The 21,678-nt window shown below is 62.4% G+C and overlaps 1 protein-coding gene across 11 annotated transcripts; it reads left to right on the top strand.

Annotated features, from left to right (window-relative positions):
• Positions 1 to 161: 161 nt before the first annotated feature.
• Positions 162 to 21,452, top strand: PCNX3 (pecanex 3). Of its 11 annotated transcripts, none has more exons than XM_082342058.1 (35): positions 162 to 752; positions 1,232 to 1,311; positions 1,549 to 1,648; positions 1,772 to 1,811; positions 1,913 to 2,008; positions 2,233 to 3,360; positions 3,869 to 3,992; positions 4,075 to 4,253; positions 4,469 to 4,559; positions 4,967 to 5,102; positions 6,328 to 6,488; positions 7,287 to 7,440; positions 7,725 to 7,757; positions 8,033 to 8,204; positions 8,307 to 8,417; positions 8,769 to 8,860; positions 9,032 to 9,141; positions 9,300 to 9,405; positions 9,505 to 9,597; positions 9,785 to 9,935; positions 11,084 to 11,228; positions 11,580 to 11,757; positions 12,515 to 12,652; positions 12,808 to 12,914; positions 13,335 to 13,393; positions 13,494 to 13,709; positions 14,356 to 14,609; positions 17,702 to 17,932; positions 18,100 to 18,203; positions 18,514 to 18,661; positions 18,754 to 18,984; positions 19,059 to 19,333; positions 20,205 to 20,338; positions 20,426 to 20,724; positions 20,801 to 21,452. In XM_082342058.1, exons 1-35 carry the CDS (start codon positions 600 to 602, stop codon positions 20,993 to 20,995), a joined length of 6,024 nt encoding a protein of 2,007 aa, XP_082198184.1. In that variant the 5' UTR covers positions 162 to 599; the 3' UTR covers positions 20,996 to 21,452. The 11 variants fall into 11 exon arrangements, with proteins under 11 accessions (XP_082198184.1, XP_082198179.1, XP_082198177.1 ...); XM_082342053.1 differs by having other exon boundaries at positions 1,124 to 1,311; positions 4,078 to 4,253; positions 12,515 to 12,623; positions 12,785 to 12,914; XM_082342051.1 differs by having other exon boundaries at positions 1,124 to 1,311; positions 4,078 to 4,253.
• Positions 21,453 to 21,678: the final 226 nt, after the last annotated feature.

Raw genomic sequence — 21,678 nt, 5'->3', positions numbered from 1 at the left:
CCTGCGCTTGCGCATTCAAGCCGCCAGGTTTTCCTTTTCCGGGTCCCAACTGGGCTCGTTGGGCGCATGCGCCACTGCAGCTTGGCGGCTCGCGGCTCCTTCTTCCGGCCTCCCCCTTGGGCCGGCTCCCGCAGAAGCGGGGCGAGCGCGGAGCCAAAAGCGAGTGACCTGTGACCCCGGAAGTGGACCTCAGGGTACCAGGGCTTTCCCCGGGCCGGAACCGAGGGAGCCGTCGCCTGCACCCCCAGAGCATCCACCCCACGCCCACCTCTGGATGCCGCCGACGGGTGCCCGGCCCGTGCCCTGCGCCTGCCTGCCGGCCCGGCCCTTGGGAGCAGATCTGGGCCGGGGGTGGGGGCCCGGACCCCGCCTCTGATGCGTCTCCACCCCCGCGCCTGGGTCTCGCACCGCTGACTGCCCGGGCCGGCCCCGCCCCCTGCTCGCACCCGAGCCCCACCGACCTCTCTCCTCCGCTGGGGGAGGCCATGGCGTGAGCGCGAGGCCGGGCCCCGGGGCCCTCGGGCGCCACGCGGGGCATGGGCCGGGGGCCGCCCCCATGAGGGTCCCGGGAGGAGGGCGCGCGCAGCAGCGGCGGGGCCATGGGGTCGCAGGTATTGCAGATCCTGCGCCAGGGGGTGTGGGCCTCGCTCACCGGCGGTTGGTTCTTCGATCCGCACCAGAGCACCTTCTCCAACTGCTTCCACCTCTATGTCTGGATCTTCCTGCTCACCTTTCCTTTCTTGCTGTACATGGTGAGACGCTGCCGCCACCTGTAACTCCCGCCGGGGAAAGGGAGGGCAGATGTCACGGAGGGGTGCAACCTGGCAGGGATTCTGGGCTGTGGCTTGGGCACTAGGATGTAGGAAGAGGACTCAGTGCAGAGTTTGGAGTGTGTGAAGGAGAGGCCAAAATTTTCTGGCCTGGGTGACCTTGAGACCCTCACCTAGTTTCTCTCCAATTAGAAAGAAGACAGGGTTCCCCCACAGGGCTTTCTTATTAGTTGTATGCAGGGGTGATGAAGTCCTGTTGTGAATTTGTGAATCCTAGCCTTGACTGTGGCGGTAGGTCCACCCCACGGGGGCAGGGCTGTGTGAAGAGGGACCTGACTTGCTGCCACCTCCAGGTCCTGCCCCCCAGCTTGATGGTGGCTGGTGTGTACTGCCTTGTGGTGGCTGTCATCTTCGCTACCATCAAGACTGTGAACTATCGGCTGCATGCTATGTTCGACCAGGGCGAGATTGTGGAGAAGCGCAACTCTACCATGGGGGAGCCAGAGGAAGAGCCTGCCCAGGGGGACGGCAATCTGCCCAGGTGGGGCGAGGCAGGGCCTGTGTTGGAAATGGAGGGTCCTTGGTGCCTGGGCCTGAGCACTGGAGGATGGAGAAGGGGCTTAGGGAACATTGGGTCCAAGAACGGTTGAATGTTCTATGATTGGCCCTGGATTTATCACGGGGATCTGTGCGGAGAGTAGAGTGATGGGGATGGTGGGAGAAGTACTATGTGAAGAGGGAAGGTTAGCTGAAAGCTACTGTTCATTTCCACTGCTAGGGACCCTGGAGTGGAGATGACAGTATTTCGAAAAGTGAGTTCCACACCCCCAGTACGCTGTAGCTCTCAGCATTCCGTGTTTGGCTTCAACCAGGTCTCGGTGAGTGGTCCTGGCCCTCTCCCTCCCCCACTCCTCTCCTGAGAGCCTTTCCCAACATGGGTATGTCCTGAGCCTACTTTTTGCTCTGTTTGCTCCTTCGTACTTTTTTTTTCTATTGCTCAGGAGTTGCTGCCCCGGATGGAGGACTCTGGGCCCCTCAGAGGTAGGTGGCGGCTGTTCAGAGCTGAAGGTCGTGGTGTGGAGCAGGGGGTGGCATGTGGAGGCCTTGAGGTCCTGCTGACGCCTCTGGGGCTGTGGTTGCAGACATCAAGGAGCTGGTGCGGGAGCAGGGCAGCAACAACGTGATCGTGACCTCTGCCGACCGAGAGATGCTGAAGCTAAGCTCACAGGAGAAGCTGAGTGAGTGGGCATGATGGCAAGGGCCTGGGGAGAAGACTAGCTGTCTTGTCTTTGAGTCACCCCAACTTTTTTTTCCCTGCGGTCTCTGTGTTCTCTCAGATGGGACCTCCTCAGTGTCCTGCCCCACTGGGTTCTCAGAAAGCGGGGCCATAGGACCCCCTCAGCCACCAGTCCCTTTTGTAGAATGCCATTCTGTCGTCTTCTGTCTTCTTCTCTTCTGATAGTTGGAGACCTTCCCCAGACGCCTCCAGGGGCTGCCCCAGACCCATCTCTCCCCAGCACGGACTCTTCAGAACGTTCTCCCCTGGCTGGAGATGGCGCCCCCTGGAGTGGGAGCAGCGTGGCTGACACTCCCATGAGCCCCCTGCTGAAGGGGAGCCTCAGCCAGGAGCTGAGCAAGAGCTTCCTGACGCTGACCCGGCCCGACCGGGCCCTGGTGAGGACCAGCAGTCGACGGGAACAACGCCGGGGAGCGGGCGGCTACCAGCCCCTGGACCGGCGGGGCTCGGGTGAGCCCACACCCCAGAAAGCCGGCTCCTCGGATTCCTGCTTCAGTGGCACCGACAGGGAAACGTTGAGCAGCTTCAAGAGTGAGAAGACCAACTCGACCCACCTGGACAGCCCCCCCGGTGGGCAGGCCCCCGAGGGCAGCGACACAGACCCACCCTCGGAGGCAGAGCTGCCCGCTTCACCAGATGCCGGGGTCCCCTCAGATGACACGCTGCGTTCCTTTGACACAGTCGTAGGAGCAGGGACGCCTCCGGGCCCGGCTGAGCCGCTCCTGGTTGTGCGGCCCAAGGACTTGGCCCTGCTGCGGCCTAGCAAACGGCGGCCGCCCGTGCGAAGACACTCCCCCGCGGGCCGCGCCCCTCGGCGGTCGCTGCTGGAAGGCGGGGGCTTCTTCGAGGACGATGACACCAGCGAGGGCAGTGAACTGAGCCCGGCCTCCAGCCTCCGGTCCCAGCGCCGCTACAGCACCGACAGCTCCTCGTCCACTTCCTGCTATTCCCCTGAGAGTTCTCGGGGTGCGGCGGGGGGGCCCCGGAAACGACGGGCCCCCCACGGGGCTGAGGAGGGGACGGCTGTGCCTCCCAAGCGGCCCTATGGGACCCAGCGGACGCCTAGTACCGCCAGCGCCAAAACGCACGCCCGCGTGCTGAGCATGGACGGGGCAGGGGGTGATGGCCTGAGGGGCCCCCTGGCTGGCTCCAAGGCTGAGCTGGAGGTCCAGGCGGGGGTGGAGCTGGCAGCCGGTGAGCCCGCTGTGCTGCCCGCCGAGGCCCGCCGGGGACCTGCGGCCAACCAGCCTGGCTGGCGGGGGGAGCTGCAGGAGGATGGTGCTGTGGGGGGAGGTGAGTGCCGGCTCCAGAGCTGGGGGGGAGGCGAGCTCGGTAGGGACGTGGGTTTGGGCCAGGGGCAGCTGGAACGGACCTGGTCAGCCTCTGTCTCAGGCAGCAGATGGACAAGGACGCAGCGACCTAGTGACGTTGGCTGCCAAGCACCTCAGATAAGCAAGGCTGGAGTGGTGAGGAGACCGAGGCAGAGACCTCAGGCACCTGGCTCCAGGTCCTGCAGGTGGCACCTGAGCCTCTGCTCTTTGAGGACTCTCAGTAGCCACGCTCATCCTCCTGGGTCGCCAGTGGGGCAGAGCAGATCACGTCCTTGTTTCCACATGTGGAAACTGAGGCCCGAGTGGTTAGGTGACCTGGCTGGGCCACAGAGGCGGGATACGGTTGGACTAGGCCTGACCTTTAACTCCATCCATTCAGGGGCACCTGTCTCCCCCCGTCCCGCAACCCTCCCTCAGGCTCTGTCCAAGCCTCTGTCACTTATGCTCGGGGGGCCTCTCTCTCTGATCAGCTGCCGAGGAGACTGGCAAGCGGGACCGCTCAAGCAGCGTGAGGCGGGCGCAGGCCATCCGGAGGCGTCACAATGCCGGCAGCAACCCCACGCCCCCCGCCTCGCTCATGGGCTCGCCGCCCAGGTGAGCACCTGCCGGCTGCTTGGACGGGGGTGGGGGCCGGCTGGCTCTAAGGGGTGCTGACCATGAGCTGACCCCTCCCCAGCAGCCTGCAGGAAGCTCAGCGGGGCCGGGCTGCCTCCCATTCCCGGGCGCTGACGCTGCCCTCTGCCCTGCACTTCGCCTCCTCGCTGCTGCTCACTCGGGCCGGCGCCAACGTGCACGAGGCCTGTACCTTCGACGACACTTCCGAGGGTGCTGTGCACTACTTCTACGACGAGAGCGGTGAGCCCCTCCCCCGGTCCGTGGCCAAGCCTCCTTCCCTCCCGCTGAGGGTCATTGTCCCAGCAGCTGCGCTCTTGGTGCCCAGGGGCTGGGCTGCCATCCAGGGGAACCCAGCAGAGGGTTTTCCTCACTTGATGGCCCTGGTGCCCACGTGGGTTGGGCCTCGGTGCTTCTGTTCCTGACAGGCTGCCTTGTGTCCCACACCTGTGCCCCAGGCGTGCGGCGTTCCTACACCTTTGGCCTGGCTGGAGGCGGCTACGAGAACCCTGTAGGGCAGCAGGGGGAGCAGGCAGCCAATGGAACCTGGTGAGTCTCCAAGCTTGGGCTCTCCCGGCTCAGCAGCCGATGGGCTGCCATTTCTGGGGAGTTTTCTGTCTTCCTTCTTTGGGCTGGGCAGGGGCAGCTCAGACCTCTAGGAGGAGAGGAGGGTGGGCGGCGGTGAAGGGCAGGGAGCGGTGAAGGGTGGGCCTGCAAGGATCCCTTGGGTCTCTGGCTCCGTGGCACTTCCAAGCAGGAGGCTTCCAGGGCCTTCTAGGAGGCCCAGGACTTGGGAGGGAGGCACTTCTGCCACCTCACTGCTCTGGACAGCCCCGTGCTCCTGGGTATTTGAGCAGCTCCCTTGGGCCCCCAGTCATGGCCTGGCCTTGGCCTCGACCCCATTCCATTCCCAGCCTCACCCACAGCCCCGACCCGCACGGCTGCTCTTCCCACAGGGACCGCCACTCGCATTCCTCTAGCTTCCACTCGGCTGACGTCCCAGAGGCGACAGGTGGCTTGAACCTGCTGCAGCCGCGGCCCGTGGTCCTGCAGGGCATGCAGGTGCGCCGAGTGCCCCTGGAGATCCCAGAGGTAAGGAGCCAGCGTCGGGGAAGGACCTGCGGGGGGAGAGGTGCAGACCACCGAGCATTCACCCAGGCACCAGGAGGGACAGGTCACCCTGAGTGAGGGCTCCAGGGGCCCTGAGGTAGCTGTCTTGACCTTTGATGGCCAGCACAGGGTGCACAGGTCCTGGACCTGAATGGCTCAAGGAGTCGCTTATCTACTCTTTCAACGAACGTGTCTGGAATAGTTTTTTTTTTACCCTGGAGGGGCCCCCAGTTAGTGGGGACGGTGGGTGTTAGCGGTGGCACCTGCAGAAGGGGCAGTTGAGCTCACCTGGCGGTGGCAGCGCTGCCCCCTGTGCTGGGCGCCTGGCGCGGGGGGTCTTGAGGCGTGCTGTTCGAGCTTGTCCATCCCAGCAGAGCTAGTGAGAGCGCCTCCTTTCATTCCTGAAAGCATCCCGACGTGAGCAATAACTGATGTGGTCGGCCGGGGAATAACAGAAGTACTAGAGATGTATGAGACACAGACTCAGAGTTAAACAGCAGTCGTGAAGGTAGCACCCACACACCCAGGGCCACAGAGAGGCCATGGGCAGCGCCCAGAAGCCCCACGTGCCCCTTCCTGATGCGTTTATTCTCCTGATGGTCACGTGGGGTAGCAGTGCTGTCCTTCCACGGCCGAGGGTCTCCTCCAGGAGGCAGGGGCCGTGCTGCTGGGCTCTCCGGAGCCCGGCACAGGGACAGGCTCGTAGTTGTATCCCGTAAACAGTTGTTGAATTAAAGACACGAGGAGCCCGAAGAGGTTAAGTAGGTGGTCCAGGGCCTCACAGCGCTGGCACTGGCACCCAGGCCTGTCCTCAGGGCCAGCGCTCCATGTGCTCCAGGGTAGGGGGTCAGAGTGACCCTGAGGGCTCTGTCTGGGAGGAGGGTAGTGTTTGTGCTGGCTCCTGAAGGATAAGGTGGATTTCTCTGAGCCCAGGAAGAGGCGGGAGATGCTGCCTGAGTGGGGAAGACAAGACACAGGAGCTAGTAACCCTGGCGTCCAGCAGCCCCGGAAGCCCCCACGGCCACTGAGCCCCGTCCTGGGAAGCTGGAGGAAGGAGTAGGCCCTTGGATGGAGGGTCAGGGCAGGCCGTGGGGCTGCTACATGGTGGGGACTTTCTGTGTTGACCAGCCAGTGTGCGCTGGGGGGTGGCAGTGGACCACGGGGGCGGGGGGTGCGGGGCTGATGGCCGCGGCCATGGGGACCGCAGTTTGACCTGCTGGACCAGGACTCCCTGCACGAATCCCAGGAGCAGACACTGATGGAGGAGGTGCCGCCCCGGGCCCAGCACAGCTACAAGTACTGGCTTCTTCCCGGCCGCTGGACCTCTGTGCGCTACGAGCGGCTCGCCCTGCTGGCCCTGCTGGACCGGTGAGCACCCACCCCCTTAGCCCCCAGTCCTTGATCATCCCTGGCCCCTGGCCTTCCAGACTCTGAATGTGTGGAGACTGTCATGGCAACGGAGAACCTAACTGCTGGGGTCGCTGAGGGTGCGTGGAGAGCTGGAGGCTGCAGTGGGATTTCTTTAGGTTCTTCTGGGTGCAGAGGGGTGGCCAAGTGGGTGGTGCTCTGGTCGCTCCTCTCCCAAAGCTTTGCTGGAGACATTGTTCCTGTTTAGTGTGTTGTTTTTTATTTGCTTCTGGGTGAGCGTCAATTAAACTGAATCCTGTATCCTGAAAAAGCTAACGAACCATTTGAGCGTTCCCTTTTTTTGGGAGGAAACTGAGGCCCAGAAAGTGAGAGAGACCAGATGATGTTTGTTGTGTGGGTGAATGATTTGGGCCTGGAACCTGTGTCCTGGCTTCCTGTGCTCTGGATTTCTCCCGGTGCTGTGACCGGTGTTTTGGGGGCATTGCCTGTGTGCGTAGCATGGCGAGCGGGAGCCGGAGATGGGCAGATCCCAGAGTGGTGGCACCTGAGGCCTCAGGGTCTAGAGGGGGCAAAGACTGGGATCGGATGCAGGGTAGCAGTGGGGTGGCTTCCTGGAGCGGGTGCCACCTGGCCCTGGCCCTGAGAGGGTACAGCTTCGCATACTCAGGATGACGGCTGGCGTGGACACCGGCCTGGACACGGGCCTTTGTGGCTGGGTCCTGTTTCCCCCATCCCCTAACCCCTTGCCCCACTAGCAGGTGAGGAGCTGGGTGTGCTCTGACCCTGCTGTCTCTCCAGGACACGGGGGCTGGTGGAGAACATTCTCGGTGTCGGCCTGAGCAGCCTCGTCGCCTTCCTGGGCTACCTGCTGCTGCTCAAGGGCTTCTTCACCGACATCTGGGTGTTCCAGTTCTGCCTGGTGATCGCCTCCTGCCAGTATTCCCTGCTGAAGGTCAGGCCTGGCTTCCTGGGTCTCTTCCCTCCCATCTCTTCCCAGATACACCCCCCTTCCCAGGACCCCTCTTGAGCGGGTTGAGCTCGAAAGCAGATAAGATGCTTCAGATCCCCTGTAGCCACCCCTCATCTTACAAATGAGAGAACTGAAGCTCAGGACAGTTCAGGGGCCTGCCCTGGTCATTCATAAGGGCCCAGAAGTGGAATCGAACAGATCCTGGGGCCTCTGACCCTCCCGTGGGCGCTGGCTCTCATCACCAGTGTAGCTCTTGTCTCTTGCAGAGCGTCCAGCCTGATGCAGCATCCCCCATGCACGTGAGTACCAGGAGAGCAGCACCTTTCCCCGCGAGGCTCAGGCCTGGGCCCTGGACGGGGCTGAGACCAGGTGGGGAGGGGGTCGGGTGGGGGAGAGGCAGGGGTCCCTCACCACCCCCGTCACCCCTAGCTCCTTGGTCCTTCTGCCCCCAGCCTGCCAAGCTTTTTATCTTGGACCCAGGGCCAGGCACGGGACACGTGAGCGTGTGTGTGTGCACGTGCAAGTAGGGTGTTCAGTAGGGGAGGCCCGGCTCCTCACAGGCCCCCCTTCCCAGGGCCACAACTTGGTGATCGCATACAGCCGGCCTGTCTACTTCTGTATCTGCTGTCTGCTCATCTGGCTGCTGGACGCCCTGGGCTCAGCTCAGCCTTTCCCGCCTGTCTCCCTCTACGGCCTCACGCTCTTCTCCGCCTCCTTCTTCTTCTGCGCCCGTGATGTAGCCACTGGTAAGGCCGGGCAGGGTTGAGGTTGCCCAGGGAGCGAGGCCCCAAGGGTGGGCCGAGGGGCAGCCTGCAGGCTGACTGGCCTCCGCTTCCCCTCCCTGCCAGTGTTCACCTTGTGCTTCCCGTTCGTCTTCCTCCTGGGCCTCCTGCCCCAGGTGAACACCTGTCTCATGTACCTGCTGGAGCAGATAGATATGCACGGCTTTGGGGGCACAGGTATGGGGCCCACGGGTGGCTCGGGGGTGAGGAGGCAGTGTGGGGCCCAGGAGGGGCTATGGATTATGGCTGCGGCTCTGGCTGTTTGCTGAGCCTTCTCCCGTGGCTACATGGTGGATTCTGAGAGCCCATCTCTTCCCCTCCCCTCCCTTCCCCTCCTGTCCCCTCCGCAGGCAAGTGGTTTAAACCCAAGAATGCCAGGGGTTCCGAAGGCCTCTCTGGGCTGGGGGAAGCAGAGAACAGTGGGCTGGGGACGGGGTCTGGGGGAGTTGAGCGGCAGCGGGGGGTGGTGGGGTGGGCGGCCGGCAGGTAGGAGCTGGGCTTTACTAAAGGCTGCCGCTCACCTCGCAGCCGCCACCAGCCCACTCACTGCGGTCTTCAGCCTCTCCCGCAGCTTGCTGGCTGCTGCTCTGCTCTACGGCTTCTGCCTCGGAGCCATCAAGGTAGGGATGACCTGTCGGTGGCGGGCATACCGAAGCCCAGGGAGTTGTTGAGACAGGGCTGTGAATTGGGCTCAGCAGTGGCTTCTCCCACGGTTGGGGGGGGCACCCTCACCGCCCCCCGCCGCCATGCTTACCCTCATCCCCTCTGACCAGCATGGGTTCTCTCCCCAGACTCCTTGGCCAGAACAGCACGTCCCCGTCCTTTTCTCTGTCTTCTGTGGCCTCCTGGTGGCGCTGTCCTACCACCTAAGCCGGCAGAGCAGTGACCCCACCGTGCTCTGGTGGGTGCCCGCATGTACCTGTCTATGTGCGCACGTGTATACGTGTTTGCGTGTGTCTGTGCGTGTGTGTCTGTGCATGGCAGGGGTCGGGGGGGTGTCTGTGGGAGGAGGGGCCACCTCGCCAGACCCAGGCCCCTGACTCTTCTCATGCCCCCCAGGTCTCTGATCCGGAGCAGGCTCTTCCCTGAGCTGGAGGAACGGAGCTTGGAGACGGCCCGCGCCGAGCCCCCAGACCCACTGCCAGACAAGATGCGTCAGTCAGTGGTGAGGACCGGGAGTGTCAGGGTCTAGTCTTGGGGTGCGGGGGTGTGGTCAGCCACTGGGTGGCGGGGACACCCAAGCTGGTGTTTCCTGACCCTGCAGCGTGAGGTCCTGCACTCTGACCTGGTGATGTGTGTGGTGATTGCTGTGCTCACCTTTGCCATCAGCGCCAGCACCGTCTTCATTGCCCTGAAGGTTCGTGTGGCGCAGACCACCCCTCCCCCTCCCCCCACCTCAGTCTCTGCCGGAGCCCGATTGCCCTGAGGGCCTGGGCAGCCATGGCCTCACGTCCTTCTCCGCCCCTGGCTGACCTGTACCAGGTGGCCCCGTGGCCCTGTGGCCTGTTTCCCTTGGCTGAGCCTCCCACCTCTCCCTCTTGCAGTCCGTGCTGGGTTTTGTGTTGTATGCGCTGGCTGGGGCCGTGGGCTTCTTCACACATTACCTGCTGCCGCAACTCCGCAAACAGCTGCCCTGGTTCTGCCTGTCACAGCCTGTGCTGAAGCCTCTGGAGTACAGCCAGTACGAAGTGCGTGGTGAGTGCCCCCCGCCCTGGGCTGGGACCCCTCCACCCCTCCTGCCCTGATTTCCAAGCGGACCTGCAGCCTGATGGGAGCACAGGCCTCGAAGCTCAGAGTGCCAGCAGGGGGCAGCCTCTGCCCACACTGCCCTGTTCGCGCTGGCACTGGCCCTGCGGCCCCTTCACTGCCCTCTGTACCCACTCCTGCGCCCGCTTCAGCCCATGCCTCACTTTCACCCTGCCTGCTCTGTCCTTTTCCCACCTGCCTTGCGGTCTCTGAGGAAATGGGAGAAGTAGAACTCCAGGACCTTAAAGGGACATGTTGTCGATAATTACAAGCTGGCTACCAATGAACTACACCAGCTTGGCATGCATTTTTACTTGGATTCTGCAACACAAACACCCCTGAGCCTATATTTAAGCATCTGGATTTGTTTATTCTTTTTTTTTCTTTAGTATTTACTTGCTTATTATTTTGGCTGCTCCGGGTCTTAGTTGTGGCACACGGGATCTTCATTGTGGCTTGTGGGATCTTTAGTTGCAGCATGTGGACTCTTAGTTGCAGCATGCATGTGGGATCTAGTTCCCCGACCAGGGATCGAAGCCGGGCCCCCTGCATTGGGAGCGCGGAGTCTTACCCACTGGACCAAAAGGGAAGGCCATAAACATCTGGATTTGTTATGCGAAGGTCCACATGCCTTTTTTTCCATAGACAATGAAGGATTTTGCCCACTGGGCCAGCATCTCCGTGTGGCTGCAGTCAGCTCGAGCCAAGTGGCAGGGGCCCCTTCCAAAGGGCCCTGAGGCTGAGGATCACTGTGTACTTGGGCCTCACCCAGCCCGCCCTGGCTCCGGTGGGCACCTGGGGTGTCGTCATCAGCCTTTATTTCACAGGCAGCCATTGAATGGGCAGAGCACCTGCCCTAAGCCCCCAACACACCCGACCTGGGCCTCATCGCCCTCATCTGGGCTGCTAGGGATCAACCCCCCGCCCCGCAACCGCTCAGAGTCTCTAGGGACCCAGAATGCCACATCCCCACGCCCTGGGGTTTGCCGTCTGTCCAGGTTCCCTTGGAGAGCACACCTGTCCTGCCCCGTGGTTGGAGGGGAATGTGGAGGACCCGGTGCTAGGCAGCAGTCCCACCTTCCCACCTTTTGCTGCAGGTGCTGCCCAGGTGATGTGGTTTGAGAAGCTGTACGCCGGCCTGCAGTGTGTGGAGAAGTACCTCATCTACCCTGCGGTGGTGCTCAACGCCCTCACAGTGGACGCCCACACGGTCGTCAGCCACCCGGACAAGTTCTGTCTCTAGTGAGGACCGCCAGCCCCCTGCCATCCCACCGTCTACATCTCCGTGTGACACAGGGGGAAACTGAGGCTCAGAGAGGGAAGGACACCTGCCTCAGTTGCCCAGCAAGCTTAAGTAGGCCCCCAGCTCCTGACACCCTTTCTGGTGAAGCAGCTGCCTCTTCAAGAGCAGATGTGTCTCTCCAATGTGTCTGAAGGGGGTGACCTCTTTAGAGAGCAGAGACGAAGAGTCACTGGCCCAGAAGAGCAGGGCCCTGCCCAACAGAGCCCAGGCCAGGGCCAGCAAGGGATGGGCACCCACACCCACTGTGCCGAGTCTCCGCCCAGTGCCTAACGCCCACCCCTCGCCCACAGCTGCCGGGCGCTGCTGATGACCGTAGCTGGGCTGAAGCTGCTACGCTCGGCTTTCTGCTGCCCACCCCAGCAGTACCTGACCTTGGCCTTCACCGTCCTGCTGTTCCACTTCGACTACCCGCGCCTCTCCCAGGGCTTCCTGCTCGACTACTTCCTCATGTCCCTGCTCTGCAGCAAGGTGAGACTGTGCAGCAAGACTCCAGGCTGTGCAGCGGGAGCAGGCCTCTCGTGCCTTGGTGCCGGAGACCTTCCCCAGTCCACGTTAGCCACACTGGGGGCCTTCGCAGTGGCTCCTGGCGGGGCAGCCAGCATGCTGAGGTTTAAAGCGGGTAAGTGGTTTGCCTCAGGTCTCCTGGAGAATTGGTGGTCAGCTGGGATTTGAACAAAGGACCGTTACCCGGCTCTGCTGGAGGTCTGCAGTGGTGCCTGCAGGGCGACCCCAGCGCAGGCCTGAGCTTTCAGCTCACTCATGTGGGCATTCTAGTCTGGTTTCTGGCCTGGCCCAGGATGGTGGTGATCCAGACTGTGTCCCCCTCTGAGGGCAGGACCTGTGACTGTCTCTTAACTCTTGGTACCACAGTTGAGGCCCAGCCTCATCACTGAGAGTGGTGTGGCCTGAGCAAGTCATTTAACTGCTCTACCTTCTCGAACCTCAGTTTTCTTATCTGAGAAATGGGACAGCAGTAGGAGGCTCCCGGGGTGGTTCTACGAATTAAATGGCTAACGCCCCCTTGGCTGCTCTGTCTGGAGCTGCTGATGGTATCGGGGGGTTTCGAGGCAGGTCCAGAGAGTAAGGGCTGGGAGTGATCTTGAGCTTGACTCCCATGTAGGCAGCAAGTGGCGTAGCCCCAAGGCTCTGAGTGGGTACTTGGTGGACCCTCCCTCTCTGTGAGTGATCTGCGTATCTTTTACCTTCCCCCCTTCCAACCCTGCAGCTGTGGGACCTGCTGTACAAGCTGCGTTTTGTGCTGACCTACATCGCGCCCTGGCAGATCACGTGGGGCTCGGCTTTCCACGCTTTTGCCCAGCCATTCGCCGTGCCACGTACCCAGCCTGCCGCCTGCTGCCTGGGTGTGGGTGTGCAGGGAGGACCGTGGCCTGGATGGGGCTGGGGGCCGCCAGGCGGGTTGGCAGGGGGGTGTGGGGCTAGTGAGGGAGGCCGGGGAGGGTCCTGCGTGCCTGCCACCTCCTTGACTCGTGCCCAGACTCGGCCATGCTGTTCGTTCAGGCCCTGCTCTCCGCACTCTTCTCCACGCCGCTCAACCCCCTGCTGGGTAGCGCCGTCTTCATCATGTCCTATGCGCGGCCCCTCAAGTTCTGGGAGCGCGACTACAAGTGAGTCTCGTGGGACACAGAAGCAAGTTCCGGGGGCGTCCCTGAGTGGGACTTGGCAGAGGAGCGGGATGGCTGCACCGGGGGACAGGTTGCTGGGAGACGGGAAGGAGTTTGGAGCCCAGGCTGGGTGGGGCGCTGCGGGCTTCAGGGAGGTGGCTGATCCGAACGGGGCAAAACTCGAGCCAGGCCGAGGCCTCGGGCTCACACCCTGGGCTTCCTGGCTGTGTGGTCCCGGGTGAGTCCCCTCATGTCCCTGAGTCTCAGCCTCCCCCTCTGTCATGGGGCTGTCCTGGCGTCTGCCTCAGAGCGCAGGGGTGCGGGTTCGGAGGGGAGGTGTTTGGGGCTGCCGGGAGCAGTCGTCTGAGCCCTGGGCAGCCTCGCCCTCTTGGCCACCTGTGTTGCCGCCCTCTCTCTGAACAGCACTAAACGTGTGGATCATTCCAACACCCGCCTGGTCACACAGCTGGACCGGAACCCTGGTGTGTACCCGGCCATCGGGGGCTTTAGGGCGGGGCCTTCCTGGAGGGAGCCTTGCTCACTTGTCACGTTGTCCATCTGTCCGTCCATCCTGGGTCCCAGGAGCTGATGACAACAACCTCAACTCGATTTTCTACGAGCACTTGACTCGCTCGCTGCAGCACACGCTGTGTGGGGACCTGGTGCTGGGCCGCTGGGGCAACTACGGCCCCGGCGACTGCTTTGTCCTGGCCTCCGACTACCTCAACGCCCTGGTGCACCTCATCGAGGTCGGCAATGGCCTCGTCACCTTCCAGCTGCGTGGCCTAGAGTTCCGGGGTGAGTCGCGGGGCCGAGTTTGACAGTGTGTCGGGGCTGGACTCCAGCCCTGCTCTGCCCCGGTGTGCTGGGCGCCTTGAGCAAGGGGCTCTCCCCGCCGGGCCTGCGTCTCCTAGTCTGAGCAGCGAGGCGGCAGGCTCTCTCCGGCCCAGCCCCGTCCCTGTCCTGACTGCGGCAGGTCTGTAGCGACCAGGCTGCTCTGATGAAAGCTCGGACCTGGAGCTCCCGCTGGCCTGCTCTGCGGTCTCAGGCCAGGACCAGGCTGGGGGCCCACACATAAGCCCTGGTGAGTGAGCCGGCTCCTTGCCCTCAGGAAGCTGTACCTGGCAGATGCCAGCTTCAGAAGGGGCTCACAAGTGCAGAGGGGCTCTAGGCACAGCTCGCGAGCGACATGAGCCTGAGCTTCAGTCTTTGCGTCTATAGATGAGGGACCAGACCCTGTTCCCTCTGCCCAACCCTCAACGCCCCAGTTCCACCCCACCGTGGCCACTGGGAGTCAGGAGGAGAAAGGGGCTTGTTTGTTAAGCGGTTCACTTAGTAATGGTTACTCGCGTCGCATCTCGGGGAGGTGCCTGGGCACTGTCTGGGGAGGAGGTAGGCTGGGGTGTCCCTGTGGCCCCCTGACTGGAGCCCCCCTTCCCCGCAGGTACATACTGCCAGCAGCGTGAGGTGGAGGCCATCACAGAGGGCGTGGAGGAGGATGAGGGCTGCTGCTGCTGCGAGCCTGGCCACCTGCCGAGGGTCCTGTCCTTCAATGCCGCCTTCGGGCAGCGCTGGCTGGCCTGGGAAGTGACGGCCAGCAAGTACGTGCTGGAGGGCTACAGCATCAGCGACAACAACGCTGCCTCCATGCTGCAGGTCTTCGACCTCCGCAAGATCCTCATCACCTACTACGTCAGGGTATGAGGGGCAGGGGTCCCCGCCGGTGCGTGCTCACTGGCCAGGAGCATCCCGAAGGCCATCCTCTGGATCCTTGGGAGCCTGTTTTGCCCAAGGGAAGCAGAGGCCTCAGAGAGTTTAATCAGCCTCTGAAGTGTCACTGTTGGACAGCGGGCCTCAGAGGCTCATGTGACTCTGATGGTGGGGAGCCCGGGGTGGGGGGCCTCCTGTCACCCTCCTCCAGGAGGCTCACGTGGGGTGGTGAGTCCTGGGGGCCGGTGGGCAGCACGTGCACAGATCCTCTCTCTGGTCCGAAGGGAGCCGTGGATTGGGTTCTGGGAAGCTTGAGGTATTGCCTTCTTTGCTGTGCCTGTCAACCCCCTTGAGAAGTGGGGATTCTCGCAGTTCTGTGAGGTGGCAGGGATGATGAGGGCGCTACAGGAGTGGGGTGAGTAAGGGTCACAGGTCCCCTCATGCTCTCTTAGCATCTGCCCTGGGGCTTGTCGTGGGCCCAGAAGGGGTGGCCTGTTGGAGTCCAGGTGAGCCTGCCCACCTGAGGTTCTCTCTAGGGCAGTCCTGTGCATCCCCCGGCTGTCCTTCGCTGCCAGTGGGCACCCCATCTGTGTCGCTTGTCAGAGAAACTGTACTTTCTCTACTGTGGATGTTTCCACCCGTCCACTCCTAGGGGAGGGTTTGTGAGCCCGCCCCATCCTTATTGTCACCAAGAAAGAGGCTGTGGTCCAGAAAAAGACATTCCCAGCTGCAGGTCACCCAGGGGTTACAATCCTGTCCACCTTCCTCTTCCCATCTCGAGAGAGGCGCTCCTCCCCAGGTCTCCCCAATTCCTCCCTCTCGGCCAGTGTAGGCTTCTCGTGGCGGTGCAGCAGACCCCAGCCAGGCCCCCAGCTAGCAGGCTGAGATGAGCGCTGCCGCTGCCCAGCTTCTTGAGGGGAAGCCGACTTGCTGCAGCTGCCTCAAAGGCTGGGCAGAATCACGGCCATGTGGAGGCGCCTGGAGGACCCAGGGAAGGCTCTGCCCAGGATGGAGTGTGGCTGAAGTTTGGAAGGATGAATGGGGGCTGCTGAGGCGGAGCCTGGGGGGAGGCAGGTGTGCAGGGCAGCCCCACGGGCCTGGGGCAGTTCAGGGATGTGTCCCATCCAGCCCTGGGCTTGGCAGACCAGGCGGAGCCTTCCTGTGCAGATTTAGCCCCCCTTGGCACCTCCCACCCCTTGTCCTTCCGTGAAAGTCACTAAGTGCAGTTGCGTGAGAGATTCAGTGCAACTCTCGTGGCCACAGAGACACTGGCCCTGACATCCACCTGCAGCCAAGCCTTGGGGTGCTCTTAGCATTTCCAAGCCCAGGCACATTCATTCTGCTGTTTGATTCTTTTAGTAACTCTTGGAAGAGGCGAGGTCAGTGTAATCGGCCCCTTTCACAGTTGAGAAAACTGAGGCTCACAGACCCATCCTTGCAGTTAGGTGGGATGAAGGCAGAAAAGATGCCGCAGTTGTGATGCTTATGAAGATTCAGTGAGCTGCCCCACGTGAAACACTGAGCAGAGCCACTGAGCTGCCAGCAAATGCTTGTAGGCGGGCGCTGTTACTCCTGAGAACCACTCTAAAGGCTGGGCCCCAGGATTGCTGGTTCCGTAGAACACCATGTGGTTGTGCAAGTTAATGGAGCACTTCTGTGTGCCAGGCCAGCTCCTCCCCCGGTCCCCAAAGTTTTTTTTCCTGGTTCTTCTTGGGGGCTGTGGCGATGCCCTCTGAGCAAGAAGGTCAGTCTGGAGCCAGTCTGCCTGGAGCCCAAGCTGCCCCACAGCCCTCCTGCCCCATTCACCCCGTTAGGCTCCTGGTGCCCCTTCCTCTTGGTAAGGGGGCACCCAGCCCTCCCCAGACTGCCCACTCACCTGCCACAGCTGAGGCAATGCTGGGGCCAGGCTCCCAGCTACCAGGCAAGCTTCTGTGTGCCGGGAACCGAACTGATGAGGCTCCGCCTATAGCCGTGGCCTCCAGGTGTCCCCACCATCACCACCCAGGGAGCTATTTGAGGCCCTTGGCTCTTCCTGGCTTGTACTGTGGCCATTTTGCCCAGGCTCTTAGCCTTCCCATGTCTACCAGAGCCATCCTGCTGGACTCCTCTACTGCCTAGGTGCCCTCTGTTCATGGCCAGCTGCGTCAGCCTCCCCAGCTCTGGACTTCCCACCCCTTCCCCAGGCAGAAGCCCAACCTGTTGGCTCCATCCCAGGGCAGCACACAGAATCCCAGTAACCTCACTGGCTGCCAGCTGCCGGCCTCACACTGCCCATCCGTGCCGGCTGAGTCAGCTGCCTACTCCCAAGAGCTCCTCTCTATTTGCCCAAACCCCTGCTTAGAAGCCAGCAGAAACTCTTAAAGGGTCCAGGAGCCCCAGACTTTGGGCACAGACGCCGTGCCTCTGGCTTTTTTCTGAGGGGAAGCCCTGTGGCTGTCACACTTCAGCTGCCTCAAGGGGCCCAAGACCTAGGGGCACTTAGGCCCCACTGGCCTGCAGGCAGCCCCACGACCTTAGTCTGACCTTCCGGGGCCTCTGAGGTCTGGATGCCACAGCATCGTGGTATTGTGGTGCTGGCCAGCTCACCCTGCCCTGGTGTGTAACTGCGGGCAAGTCTGTCGTCTGTCTGGGCCTCAGTTCCCCTTACAAACGGCAGGAGGGAAGGGCAAGCGTCCGAGCACTTGCCACAGTGCACCACCCTCCAGGGGATGCTCCGTGAGGAGGGCTACTTCCTGTCAGCTTTCCCCTTCCCCCTCCCTGGCCGAGAGAAGGGCAGCAGACTTGCCTGTGGGGCTTCAGGGAGCTGAGATGGGACACAGGACGGGTGTCCTGGGAAGCCGACTTCAGCTCAGTCTAAGGGAGAAGCCTCTTTTTTTTTTTGGCCACGCCGCATGCCTTGTGGGGTCCTAATTGCCTGACCCGAGATCGAACCCCGGGCCTTGGCAGCGAAAGCATGGAGCCCTAATCACCGGACCGCCAGGGAGTTCCCACGGAGAAGCCTCTTCACCCCGACGCCGTCTCCTGCAGTGGCCAGGGCGAGGGCACTCCCGCGGTCACTGACCCCAGCCCTCTCCTCCCAGAGCATCATCTACTATGTGAGCCGCTCTCCAAAGCTGGAGGCCTGGCTGAGCCACGAGGGCATCGTGACAGCCCTGCGTCCTGTGCGGGCACCTGGCTATGCTGACTCAGACCCCACCTTCTCGCTGAGCGTGGATGAGGACTACGACCTTCGCCTCTCTGGCCTCTCGCTGCCCTCCTTCTGCGCCGTGCACTTGGAGTGGATCCAGTACTGCGCTTCCCGGCGCGGCCAGGTCCGGCCACCGCTACCCTGGGGCTGCCTTCTCCCCCTCGGCCTCCCCTGTCCCCGTGCAGGTTCTTCTCACCCTCAGCCTCCCTTGGCCTGGGCCCCAGCCCCCACCCCAAGTTCCCTGTCCCAGGTCTGAGCTGGGCTCTGGGGACGGGGGTCCTTGTGCCGCAGCCTGTGGACCAGGATTGGAACTCGCCGCTGGTCACGCTGTGTTTTGGCCTGTGTGTGCTGGGCCGCCGGGCCCTGGGGACAGCTTCACACAGCATGTCGGCCAGGTGAGTGCCCGCAAGTTCAGCCGGGCCTGTCGCTCTCCCCTCCTCTACCTCCATGAAGAGCTCTGGGCCTCTGGCCTCAGCCCCCAGGGGCCACATCAGTCCTTCCTTCAGTGTGGCTCTTTTACCCATTGTGACCTTGCCTGCTCCTCACCGCCCTGTGAGGGACATGGGCAGAGATTGACCTTGTCAAGATGGCGAAACTGAGGCCCAGCATAAAGAGCGGTCTCCGCTCTGACCCCTGCACGTAGAGTCAGAGCTCAGGAACCCGGGAGCCCCCTGTGCATTCGCCTCCCCTCCTCCTCTTCCCCAGCCTGGAGCCCTTCCTCTACGGCCTGCACGCCCTGTTTAAGGGGGACTTCCGTATCACCTCCCCGCGCGATGAGTGGGTCTTTGCCGACATGGACCTGCTTCACCGCGTGGTGGCACCTGGGGTTCGCATGGCCCTCAAGCTTCACCAGGTAGGGAGAGGTGTGCCCAGGCAGGGTGGGCGGGGGCGAAATCTCTGCCCAGGCCAGGGGCCGCCGACCTCAGCCCTCCGTCCTCCCTGCAGGACCACTTCACGTCCCCAGATGAGTATGAGGAGCCGGCCGCTCTGTATGACGCCATCGCAGCCAACGAGGAGCGGCTGGTCATCTCTCACGAGGGCGACCCGGCCTGGCGCAGCGCCATCCTCAGCAACACGCCCTCGCTCTTGGCGCTGCGGCACGTCTTGGATGACGCCTCCGACGAGTACAAGATCATCATGCTCAACCGGCGCCACCTCAGCTTCCGTGTCATCAAGGTGGGGACGGCCGCTCGCCCGACCCGGCCCCCTTCCTGGCGCGGCCTCCTGACCCCCGCGTGTGGCCTCCGCAGGTGAACCGCGAGTGCGTGCGCGGCCTGTGGGCTGGGCAGCAGCAGGAGCTGGTGTTCCTGCGCAACCGCAACCCCGAGCGAGGCAGCATCCAGAATGCCAAGCAGGCGCTCCGCAACATGATCAATTCCTCCTGCGACCAGCCGCTGGGCTACCCCATCTACGTGTCGCCCCTCACCACCTCGCTGGCCGGCAGCCATCCCCAGCTGCGGGCACTGTGGGGCGGCCCCGTCAGCCTGGGCGCCATCGCCCGCTGGCTTCTGCGCAGCTGGGAGAGGTGAGCTCCGACCCCCCGCCTCTAGCCCACAAGGCCGGGGTCACGGGGCAGGAAGCCGGGGCTCGGAGAGAGGAAGCAGCTCTCTCCGGGGTCTGACTGAGGAAGTGCTGGAGCCAGGATTGAGCCCCGAGAGCTGACCCCTTCCCCGAGCTGACCCAGCCGCACACGCTGCACCCTCAGCCGGAGCTGAAGGTGGCCTTTAGCCTGAAGCACCGTTGATGACGCTTCCCTTTTTTTTTTTTTTTTAAGATTTATTTATTATTTATTTTATTTGTTTTTGGCTGTGTCGGGTCTTAGTTGTGGCACGTGGGATCTTCGTTGAGGCATGCCGTATCTTTTGTTGCAGCGCGTGGGCTTCTCTCTAGTTGTGGCGAGCGGGTTTCCTCTTCTCTAGTTGTGGCGCGCAGGCTCCAGGGCCTGTGGGCTCTGTAGTTTGCGGCACTCGGGCTCTAGTTGAGTCGCCATGCGGCATGTGGGATCTTAGTTCCCTGACCAGGGATCGAACCCGTGTCCCCTGCGTTGTAAGGTGGAATCTTTACTACTGGACCACCAGGGGAGTCCCCGATAAGCCCTCCCTTAAAAGCCCCGTAGGGACTTCCCTGGTGGTTCAGTGGTTAAGATTCCGTGCTTCCACTGCAGGCGGTGCGGGTTCGATCCCTGGTCAGGGAACTAAGATCCCACGTGCCACGCAGTACGGCCTTAAAAAAAAAAAAAGAAAAAAGCCCTGTAAAGTAGATGGCAAAAATCTTTTAGAAATAGGACTCTGGGCTCTGAGATGGTAGGTGACCTGTCTTGGGTTGGGGACTTGTGCGTGTGAGGTCTTTGTATCTCCCACCCCCTACCAACCTCTTCTCCGCCTCCCCTCCCCCAGGCTTCATAAGGGCTGTGGTGCCGGCTGCAACAGCGGCGGGAACGTGGATGACTCGGACTGTGGTGGAGGCGGCGGCTTGACCTCCCTCAGCAATAACCCCCCCTTGGCACACCCCACACCTGAGAACACAGCAGGTGAGCAGGCAGGGCCGCGCTGAACCGCTGAGTGGGGAGGGCAGCCTAGCCGACTGAAGTCTCTGCCCTCTTATCTGTCTCCCACAGGCGGTGGTGACCAGCCCCTCCCACCAGGCCCTGCCTGGGGCCCGAGGCCCTCCCTGAGCGGCTCTGGTGATGGGCGCCCCCCTCCTCTGCTTCAGTGGCCACCCCCTCGGCTCCCTGGACCATCGCCCGCTTCTCCTGCCCCCACTGAGGGTCCCAGGCCCTCAAGGCCCCCTGGCCCTGGCCTCCTTAGTTCTGAGGGTCCCAGTGGGAAGTGGAGCCTGGGGGGTCGGAAGGGGCTAGGGGGATCCGAGGGGGAGCCAGCCTCAGGGAGCCCTAAAGGAAGCACCCCCAAATCTCAGGTAAGGTTCTTACGGGAGGGTCGGGTCCTGGGCAGCTCAGGTCTGCTCTCCTACCAACCTATCTCCCCTCCCTCAGGCGCCCCTAGACCTCAGTCTCAGCCCGGACATCAGCACCGATGCCTCGCCCTCCAGAGCAGTGCAGGACATTCCTTGCTTGGACAGCAGTGCTCCTGAGAGTGGCACGCCCACTGGGGCCCTGGGCGACTGGCCTGCCCCCGCTGAGGAGCGTGAGAGCCCGGCTGCCCAGCCCCTGCTGGAGCATCAGTACTGAGTGGCCTGGTGCCCTCTGGGTCCCAGCCCAGGATTCAGAAACTTGGACCCCCAGCCTTTGGCCCTTTCTGCTGGACCACAGAACTGAGTGGCTTTGGCTCCCACATGTGAACCCTGACCTCTGGCTGCCTTAGCCAGAGCACCAGAACTGAGTAGCCCAGACCTCTGACCTTGGCCCCTGATCTCTCATCCTAATTCAGGGCCTGGGCTCCCCAAACTGAAGCAGGCAGCATCCCAGCTGGGCCCTAAGAGCCAAACCCATGGGCTGGTCCTGCTTCAAGCCCATGGCCAGGACTGACTTGGCCCCTCGGCCTGCACTGCCTGCTGGGGTAGCCCCTTGGCCTTGGACTTGGGGCTGAAATGTGGGGAGGGGGGTTTCTTTTTCTTTTTTTCTTTTTTTTCTTTTTTTTTTTCGTGCTTCAGAGACACCAGAATTAATAACACTATTTTTGATTTTGGTTGGTAGTTTCTTCTTCCATCTGGGGGTGTTTGGGTGGAGGGTAAATGAGCACAGAGAGGGGGATGAAAGATGTGGGGCTGGGCTATGATGAAGATCAAGGTTAGACCAGGGTAGGGTTCAAGTAGGACTGGATCCTCTTCCTCACAAGCCTGTTGCCTTTTCAAGCCTTGATCTGCGGTTTGCAGTTGTTCCGTTTCTCACACCTAAATGTTCAAAGACTTCTA

The sequence above is a fragment of the Balaenoptera borealis genome (genome assembly GCF_965194805.1).
Source record: "Balaenoptera borealis genome assembly, chromosome: 11".
Classification (NCBI taxonomy): Eukaryota; Metazoa; Chordata; class Mammalia; order Artiodactyla; family Balaenopteridae; genus Balaenoptera; species Balaenoptera borealis.
Note: the sequence above shows the minus strand (reverse complement) of the source record. Positions and strands in the feature narration are given on the sequence as shown.